Source organism: Acanthochromis polyacanthus, chromosome 21 (genome assembly GCF_021347895.1).
Source record: "Acanthochromis polyacanthus isolate Apoly-LR-REF ecotype Palm Island chromosome 21, KAUST_Apoly_ChrSc, whole genome shotgun sequence".
In the NCBI taxonomy this organism is placed as follows: Eukaryota; Metazoa; Chordata; class Actinopteri; family Pomacentridae; genus Acanthochromis; species Acanthochromis polyacanthus.
In genome coordinates this window covers 21,561,961-21,572,082 of record NC_067133.1, presented here as the reverse complement: position 1 = coordinate 21,572,082, position 10,122 = coordinate 21,561,961, and the positions used below count along the sequence as shown (strand labels likewise).

General features: G+C 38.0%; 2 protein-coding genes across 2 annotated transcripts; one reads left to right on the top strand and one right to left on the bottom strand.

The window, feature by feature from the left end:
• Positions 1 to 2,709: 2,709 nt before the first annotated feature.
• On the top strand, positions 2,710 to 4,285 carry med9 (mediator complex subunit 9). Its single transcript, XM_022221180.2, has 2 exons — positions 2,710 to 2,832; positions 3,024 to 4,285. Exons 1-2 carry the CDS (start codon positions 2,753 to 2,755, stop codon positions 3,241 to 3,243), a joined length of 300 nt encoding a protein of 99 aa, XP_022076872.1. The 5' UTR covers positions 2,710 to 2,752; the 3' UTR covers positions 3,244 to 4,285.
• Positions 4,286 to 4,650: 365 nt separating this feature from the next.
• Positions 4,651 to 6,358, bottom strand: LOC110970852 (dexamethasone-induced Ras-related protein 1-like). Its single transcript, XM_022221179.2, has 2 exons — positions 5,679 to 6,358; positions 4,651 to 5,585 (listed from the first exon to the last, which is right to left on the bottom strand). Exons 1-2 carry the CDS (start codon positions 5,947 to 5,949, stop codon positions 5,062 to 5,064), a joined length of 795 nt encoding a protein of 264 aa, XP_022076871.1. The 5' UTR covers positions 5,950 to 6,358; the 3' UTR covers positions 4,651 to 5,061.
• Positions 6,359 to 10,122: the final 3,764 nt, after the last annotated feature.

Below are 10,122 nucleotides of genomic sequence, written 5' to 3'. Positions count from 1 at the left end.
TCACTTCTATACAGGGAAAATTAACTTCCCATTCCTCCTTCTGTTGCTGTTGAGATGAGCAAAGTATGGAATAGAGTGGAGAGCCTAGGCATGAGACGACTATTGTTCCCATCTCAAGAACTCATATTAGTTAATGAGTAAAGGCCTATGGCAGAATTAATTCTTCTTAAAAACTGTGTGCAGGAGATATATATCATGATGTTTGCTTGAAAAACAAGACATAAGAAAAGGAAATGTAGTGCTTGCAAATTTAACATGTAAAACAGTGTTTATTAACTTATCCAAGAAGAACTCTAAGAAGAGCCACTTTAACTTCACATGTCCTCTAAGCAGTTATCACCATCTAAGAAAAAGAGAATATTTTTTATTATTTATTTTTGAACAATTTAAAAAAAAGTGGTGGGGCCATGTGGCTTGAATATCAACTTGAAGCAAAATAAATAAATAAATAAGATTTTCACATTGTTATTTTCATCAGTGTCATTAACTTTATAAATGTTTAAATATTGTGAACTACTCAATGTCTGAATTTGTTTAGGCAAACAAAGGTCAAACAATTAATTCAAGACAGGATATCGTACTGTCTTTACAACTGACGCACATTTTATTCTGTGACAAATTATATCATTCCACTCACAGCGACAGTGTACATTTCATTTCCTTAGAATATATTCAATTGTTTGCGTTGGATAAAACTGACCCACTTTTAAGAACTCATATATGTAATGTGTCCGAGCTTTTCCCAATGGTAAAAAAAAAAAAAGAAAGAAAAGAAAAGCTTGGGAAACACAATGCCCTGCTATTGCAAATCTAGGTCACATGTACAAACTCAGGTTAAGTCAGGTTAAGCAGTATGTAACACTAAAAGTCATATTGCCAATTCCTGCAAGCACTGAGTGTCATATAATAACCGTTACACTACCACTCAGTTGGAGGCATCAATAGTTCAATTAGCCTCACATCTTAATGTGAATTTAAGTCTCACTACATGCTCTGTGGCTGTGTCATGGAGGTGGTCTCTCTGCTGTGTTGGCTAATGAGAATTTGTTCCTGCAGTCTTTACCACAGTGTGAGTGTGAGGAGACTGAGAGGATCAACTACTGAATCTATCCTTTGATCAGAACATAGCTGTGAAAATATATAGGTCAGACAGGTTTAGAAGATCAAGAGATAAAATGAAATCTCTAAAAATATAACCCTCACATTTCAACAGCAGAGACAAATGACTCTGCCCTGTGGTTTTGTGGTGTTTGAAAGAAAATCTTCTTTTGATTCTTAATTAATTGTATCATATACACAGTGTGTAATCTGTGAAGCTGTTCATCAAGCATTGTTATTAAATCACCCTTACCAAGTCAAACACTAAGTCAGCTGCTTGGGAAATCATTTAAACTGTCAGGTCAATGAGGCATATGACCAGTAGTCAGATGCCTGAGACCTGTCGGTGACAGAGGCCTGATAGCAAATGAATATGGGTCAATGAACATGGAAGACAGAGACAGATGAGGCCGGGTCCATATTTTCAGAAACCCAGTGTATTATGCTACTGAATTTGTGCATCTTAGCTGCCTTTGAGAGGTAGATATATGGTAGACAAGAAGCAGTACAGAAGCCGCCCAATATTTGCTAGGTATTTCCTTTTATCTCATATGCTTAATCTAGTTTCAATATGAACAATCTATGTGTGCAAACAAGCAAAAGGGATACCCAGACAGAAGTGTATGACCTGCATACGGTACTTCAATTATCTGTAGAATACACATGTAGTATGACACATTATAGTCCATTAGACTATGTTTGAGCCGTGTCATGCACAGTAATGTTTACACAGGTTGCCATGTTTCAGTCTATATGAACGTCCTGTGACACATTTGCTGACAAAGTGGGTTGAATTTAGGTATAGGTACTTAAGGTTGCTAGGCAGTGAGATGTGAAGCATTTATTCACAGTCATCACAGGTCAGGTTTGTTGGTTCTCTGTATTAATAGATTATCTGTGGCCTACTTGGCGGAAATATGGGTTATCAGGGGTTTCGTTCGAATACAAAAATTAATTTTAAGGAAAATTTTACTTAAATAGAATAATTTAAGTACAAACATAAACAAAAAAATAGGTTCTGAGGTTGCCTAAAACAGAATTTAACATCTTTTAATGCAATATATGTATATGTCTTAGGTAATGTATATGCAGTTCCTTTTATTCTAATAAAGTTGATGTTCATGATTTAATTACCCTTTAAATTTGTTAATTTAAGAATACATCTTGTGCGCATATTATATAGACATTGAATACATACACAAATAGACTTTTTTGTCAAGGGGTTGTATCTTACTCTGGTTTACCTCAAACTGTAATATCTACGATTTGGGCAAAGAGAAACAAGCATGGTAAGACTTAAGTACTTTTGGATAATTTATTTGATGACGCCATTTAAATACAATTGGAAGTGACTACTGAATACAGCTGTTCTCTAAGAGTTTGCTATGAACATCTAGCTCAATTATGGAATATGAATTTTGAATTGTGCCACATAAACTGTGCAAAGATTGGCGCCAAATATAATATAGTAATCTCATGTTAGCGTTATAAAAACAGCGTGTTAGCGTGTTTTATCCCTTTCCCAATGCAGTCTACAGGCCAAAAATTAAAATAATTGTTATTCACATATTTAGGTCGTTTGTAGTCGCTATGAAGTGATGTCATCAGATTGGTGCACAACGTAAGCACTCTGCGCCGGGAAGCAGGTACAGCAATGGCGGGGCTTCCAACAAAGCTCGAAAAAGAGGGCGAGGATTGTTCTTTGCTGCCTTTAGTTCATGATATTATCAAATGGTAAGACCATATACCATTTTACGTGTGCAAGTATTACTTGTGTGCTTATGGTTCAACCTTTATTTGTCTGAAACGGTCGTTTAGTGGCGCAGCTTTTCTTGTTGGTATGTTAGCTAAAGCTAATAACTGTAGCTGGCAGTGTTTTGGTAAGTGTCAAAAATAACGTGCTCGTATTTACCTTAATTTTTAAGCATGGACAAGGACAGTCAGGATGTCCATCAAGAACTGGCTAAACTGAAGGCAAAGATTCAGGAGGCTCGGGAGCAGATCTCCAACATGCCCGGGACAGACAGCAGTCCCCTGGAGCAGCAGCAGCAACTGGCCACGCTGCGGGAGCAGGTCCGCACCAAGAACCAGCTGCTGCAGAAATATAAAAGTCTATGCATGTTTGATGTGCCGAAAGTATCATGAGACACAGGACTGGATTGCTACGCTGCCTGGAGAAAGCCGAGGAACAGTCCAAATGCAGATAAGACTTTTAAGAGCACAGGATGGACGGTTGATGAAGAGGAACTGCTTCTTATTTTCTCAGATGCATCATACTGCGGGATGTTTTTTTTGTCAGACAATGTCCTATTTTGTCCTTGCTTTTTTTTGTTGTTGTTTTGCATTGCAAGAATGCAAATTTGGATTTGTAGTGTTTTTCTTCTTAACACACACACATATATTGTAATAATTTATTGAATTATATCTGTTTTAAAATGAGGTTGGGGAGATTTGTTGTTCCAAGACATCTCTGCAGTAAAACGAACATCATGAAACAACCAAGTATGCAATACATAAGAATTGATAATGTACTAATGGAAAGTGGGGTCATAGACCAGAAGTAAGTACTGTGCCACACATATGAAATGCAGAGTTAACAACATTGCTGTCCTACTCCTCCTGTGGAACTTGAAGTTGACAGGATCACATCGCAGTATGTACATTCAAAACATTAGGTTTCAGTCTGTCCGTTGTACTTGGGTGTCTGAAATGAACTCTGAGACAGCAAATCATAGATTTGTGAACATTCAAGTGCCTGGCTAAAACCTCAACTAACATGACAGCATCCAGAATACCAGCAGCCTGTTCTCATTTTTCTTCTCTCATCTTTGCCATTTTTTCACTTGAATAAAGCTGCATTTTGAGGTAGCTTTTTATAGTCATTGGTCAGGGTAATGTCTGTGTACTGGTCATGTTGTCTGATCATTGTCCTTTAAAGCTGCACCTGCATAGGTTGTGGATTAAGTCATTGTTCAAGAATTTGTTACCACTTGAGCAGCTAAAAAAATATTTGAGCACAATTGGCTAAATTCATCCCATTCAAGGTCTACCAATAGAGTTTAGATTTTAAAATTTCTCGCAGTAAAAAAGACTATGTGCATGCTACATTCAGATTTAATTTTGTATGACATTTCTTGTCTTGCATTATTCATATTTTGTAATTAAATTACTTCTTTAAGAGCTACAATCTGCATCCTTTGTAATTATTTAAGCATTTTTTTTATGCAACTGAGCCATCAATATGCACAGTGGGCATTCTATTTGTTCTTTTTCTAAATGTAAAATCTGGAGATTCAATGAGGAAGACCAAGTATAATGAGCAGCTTTAGGGTCTCCAATCAATTTTCAGTTTAGCATGTTGCGGTTTTAACATCTGCTTGTGTGTAAAGTGACAGAATGATGCAACACATTATATATTTCAACAAATCACATACTTTCCATGAGAGAAATTGTTGAATGAAGTGTTCAAGAGAGTGTACATACATTTTAGGTGATCTGTTTTTATTGTAACTTTGTGTTTTGCTTGATAGGAAAGACAAGAGGAAGACAGACTATAAAAAGTAACAAGTGGTTTTATTTCTCTGTTATGCAAAAGTTGACAGACATAATAAATACATATTTAGAATTTGTTCATAATGCAACAAACATTCAAATTCCACCATGTCTGAAAAAATAAAATGTAAACATGTTTTTTAAGTGCTGCTCTCACAAAGCTAATGTAGAGACAGACTGACAGCATCTATTTTTAGAGCATCTACTGCACTTCTCAGGGATAGACTAGGTGTACAAGCTGAGCCACTTCACCCACCTTTCAGCCCAATTTGGATCATGATGTTTCACTATACCCTGGGGTGCTCAAGTCCACACTTTATTGTTGGCTAGTGTTCTCTGTTGGCAGGCTAGCTACCATTACAGTTCTGGAAAGCCTCACAAAATGTCTCTTGCACAATGGCAAAGAAAGTCTTAGCATATGATGCAGCCCTTTTCTTTGACCTGGCTGCCCCCTACAGCTTTCTCCTTTATGTACATCAAGTCACTGTGCACGCTTGGTCTTCGTGCAAATGGTGCCACAATCCCATATGCGTTCCCATCTTTGCACTTCTTGCTCCTAAAGGACTTTCTGTGCAGGACATCGCAATACTGCAAGGAAACTTTGCAGTGCCGGTCGGGGCTCATTTCGTTTGGCAGCTTGGCCATGGTAAAGAGAGTCTGAAACATTTGATCTACGTTAGTGTTTTTCTTTGCTGAGATCTCGAAGTAAGCGCAATGCTCGTCTCCACCAATCAGCTGTCCGATGTCGTCCTCCTGCACCTCACGATAAAAGTCCCGGTCACACTTGTTGCCGCAGATGACAAGAGGGACTTCCGCGTTTTCCTTGGTTTTGTTTCGCAGGCAGGACTTTGTCTCATATATCTGCCGCTTGAGACGCTGCACCTCTTGGAAGGAGTCTCTGCTGTCTAGACTGAATACCAAGATGAAGACATCGCCTGGAAAACACAAGAAATGACATGTTTAATTTCAGATATCATTTTAACGAGCTGCATGACAGAGGCTTAAAGTGGTTTCAAAACTCAATTTACCAGTAAGTATTGAAAGCCTCCTCATCGCAGGGAAGGGATGATTCCCAGATGTGTCTAGAATGTCCAACTGGTAAACGTCCCCCTTGATGCTGTAGAATTTCCTGTGGAAGTCCTCAATAGTGGGCGTGTACTGGTCGTCAAACCTTTCGTTCAGAAACCGAGAGATGATGGCTGTCTTTCCAACTTTGGTGGAGCCCAGAATCACCATCCTGTGGCAGTTCTTGGCTGGTATATCGAACTCACTCTCGCATGCTGGCATTTTCTTAATCATACTTGCAGCAAATGCACCCGGTGGCTGACGGGAAAATGTCAAGGGGTGGTTTTAAATCCTTTCCAGCAACGTGAGGGATCTAACCTCGTCCTCTGTCTGAAGCCAGAGAAGAGCAGGCTGAACAATTTATAGTGGATATTTGCCGCGCCTCCAATACGTCATGCGTCACTCCCCAGCTTTTGGAGCTGAAGCAAGACCTGAAATTATAATGTTTCTACTAAAACTGTTTTAGTGCGTCAACCCTGAACGCCCCTCAGAAAAAGCAGGAAAGATACGATTTTTTAAATTAAATGTAATGCTTTATTGTTTTAAGGTTGTACCGTCGTATTTTTGTGCATAATGACAAATGAAATGGCAATAATGTAAAGAAAAAAGTGACATACTTAACAGGCATGTTTGCTTGTAGTGCATATATTATAATAACCTAAATGGCTTTAATTGGATTAAAAGGCATTAAAAAGCATTTATCTCTTATGTGCACGCAGCAAAACAGTCTCTTTTTTATGTTATTGCAGACAAGAGAAAATAATTGTAATATGTCAGGTTTAGAGGAACAGAGAGGGCGCAGCTGCAAACACACCAGACATGTTAAAAAGCCAGGAAAATGAGTTTTCAGAGTCCTCATACTTCCATCGTGTTTTCCTCCTTCATGTGTTGGCATATCATGCTATATGTTCATTTTTGTTAGTGTTCAAGTAAAACATAACGGTTGAAATCTCAGATTACCTCGAGAGTGATCACGTCACAATGGAGAATAAAGACATAAATAAACCCACACTGGTGCCTGCAAGACGTCCAATCCGATTTGTATCGACTTTCTCATATGTATTAATCGATGTGGCTTAAGATAGAGCTACTGTTTGTGACTCAGACTCCGCTCTTCCACTTTGCCACTTTAAGCACTTGTCTTCTTTCACTTATCTTCTCATCTGTGTGTCAGAGAAAGCTGCTTCTTAGACAAGAAAATCTCGTGATATGGTTTCTACGTTATTCCTGCTGCCAAACAAACGTGCTGCCAATCCACTCCAATAGGCTGTTCATTCAGGAAACTTCTATTAGCATGTATGCACTCTGTGTATATGGCTTTGTTTGTTTTGCTTTATTTTTGATTTGTGATAGTAATTCTTTTTTCTTTTATATTGCATGCACTCTTTTATGTATTATTAATGGTGCAAATAATTTTAGCAAAATGTTTTTAAAAAAATGATAATGCAACATGATGTAATCAAACATCGAATGGAAAGGGTGAATAATGAACAAAACATCAATGACACACAATTCACAGTGAACAGTCAACTCACAGTGAAAAGACAATCAAATACATACACTGCCAGTCAAAAGTTTAGACACACCTTCTCATTTATTGTTTTTTATTTTCATGACTGTTTATATTCTAGATTCTCAATAAAGGCATCAAAACTGTGAATGAACACATATGGAATGAAGTAGTAAACAAAGAAGAGTGAAATAAGTCAAAACACATTTTATATTTTAGATTCTTCAAAATATTCACCCTTTGCTTTGATTACTGCTTTGCGCACTCTTGGCATTCTCTCAATGAGCTTCATTCATAGTTTTGATGCTTTCAGTGAGAATCTACAATGTAAATAGTCATGCAAATAAAGAAAAAACATTACATGAGAAGGCATATCCAAACTTTTGACTCGTAGTGCACATCATATAATCATTAAACTTTTGCTCCCCATCAGCTTTATTAAGTTGTTTCAGAATCCTGACCTAATTGTGAGGATGATATTAATTTAATATAAGGTGCCCTGCATCATGTTGTGGACAGTTCTGTTTATACCTGACTATTTAGCATGTGTCAAGATTCATACTTGCCTCATCACTTAATTAAATTGAAGCAAGAAAACTACTAACAAAGTTCACAATGTCAGCACCTAATAATTCAGTCCTCGTTCTGTTTCTACTTGATTCATTCTCCCACCTTCCTAACAATGACGAAAAAGGGAGCTTACATTGTCCACACGTCTGAGAAAAACTTTGTCATATGTTTTGTTATTTACCTCTTCATGTGAAATCTAAACTTGCCAACAATGATGACCTTTTTTAGTCCTCTGTGGGGCAGCAGTAATGAAATCAGATAGGTCTACTTAAGCCTAGTTGCTCTCAGCTTTAAGCAGTGGGTTTGTGTAACCAGGGTGGAGTGGACTGTGCTAGCGCCTTGACTATTGGTCAGTGTGTTCCCTAGCAGTCTGTATAATACGACACGTGCAGAATGGCTTGTCCAAGATGACACTGCCATAACACTGCCTGCACAAAAACACAAGGGGGGGCATTATAAATAGTCTCATCTTAAATAGACAAACACATCTTTGCCCATCTAAGTACATTTTACTTTTTTGTCAAGCATTTTGATTAAGTATAGGTAATCACAGATTTTTTTAATGGACTGATCAAAGACAGATATAAGCAACTCTGTAATATATATCCAGACAGAACAATGCAATATCAAGCACACATACAACAATTGTAGTATCTGATCTGAGACATGTGTTGCTTAATATATTTAGTAGAATGGCATGCACTTCATCTGCTTTCAACTGTTTAGAATGAAATGTGCTATGTTTGCTCCTGACTGTTCAGAAGGGTTTAAGGTTGTGTCCAAATAAGGGTCCCAATCTACAGGTGGTTGACCGATGGGGCTTTTAGGGGCCTCTGTGTCTAGGAGGATGATTGAAAGGGCCCTCTGTTTCCTATTTTGGTCTTTGAGCAGAAGCTATTTGTGGTGACCTCATACTTGACCTTCTTGTTCAAAGTGTATAAAAATGACCTGACTTCTTTGTTCGGGGTGAGATTCTCTATTGGCTTTGGAATCCTCCACAGGCAAACCATGGTGCCTGTTCAGATGCTGTCTTTTTATAATAAAATCATATAAAAGCAACAGTGTCACCGGACGTGTTATTCAACCTCGGCACATCTAAGAGAAACCACGACACAATATTAATATAAAATTGACAATTTGGAAAAGCTCAAATAAAATTGTGCAACCCGATCAAACATAGTAATTCACCATGGAATGAAGATAAACAAGGTTCCGTAAAAAAAAGAAACTACTCAATTTCTTGGTAACAGCTAACATTTGTTGCTCAGGCATAGAAATAGAAACATTAACATTTTCACAGTGGATTTCCTTGAACTAGTGTACTTGTTTGTTTGTCTCTATGTGTGGCCCTCCGATAGACTGGTAACCTGTCTAGGGTGTCCCCTGCCTTCACGCTGAGTCAACTGGGATAGATTCCAGCCCCTGCGACCCTAATGAGGATTAAGTGGTGTAAAGATAATGGATGGATGGATTTCCTTGAACCTCAATGACAGATACACAAACTTCAGTCCGAGAAAACACACTCATAACAGTACACCGTGTCTTCACGAACAGTATCTTTGTTTGTGTCTATTTTATTCTTGTCTTAAATGTCAGAAAACTATGTTTGCCACTCAGTTTGCAGCCTGGATCTCAACACATGCATCATTCTGGAAACACGGCTTTCATCAGAGTAAACACAACAAGGACAGCCCACTCAGAGCATGGCCAATTATGCACATTAGATTAATTTCCTTCTCAGCCATGTTTGCTTTCATCAATTAGAAAGGAGGGATGAAAAAACTGCTGCATCCATCTGTTAGGATACAACACAGCCTATGTGAAAACAAGATTGTGATTTTTGACCTGGTGAAGTGACTGAGCCTGTAACAATAAACCTATACCTGGAAATTGTTTGAGATGTCTGGGTGGGCACACTAAATGCTTGTTTTACTGTGAAGACCCCAATTCGGTTCAAAAATATGAAACAGGATCATGGACTGTCTCCTTAATTTTGTCAATGAAAACGCTATAAAGTCTGAACATGCAGCTGCGGCAGACTGTGAAGACACAGTCACAGAGTCACGTTGTTTAAAGGTGCTACAGAGATTTCTTTTAGTGATCTGCTGTATTACCCTATTTTCAGTTTAATGTATAAAAGATTACATTGCTAAAGCATAAAGAAAGCTGCAGAAACAGCAGTGATGTACTTGGTAATAAAGCACATGTGTTAGAAATCTTATAGCAGATAGTAACATTTTGATCATTATGTCATGATCCTCATTCCATGTCATGGCCGCTAACACATGAATAGCCACGTGCTTGTAAAATCTCTGAGACACAGTCAT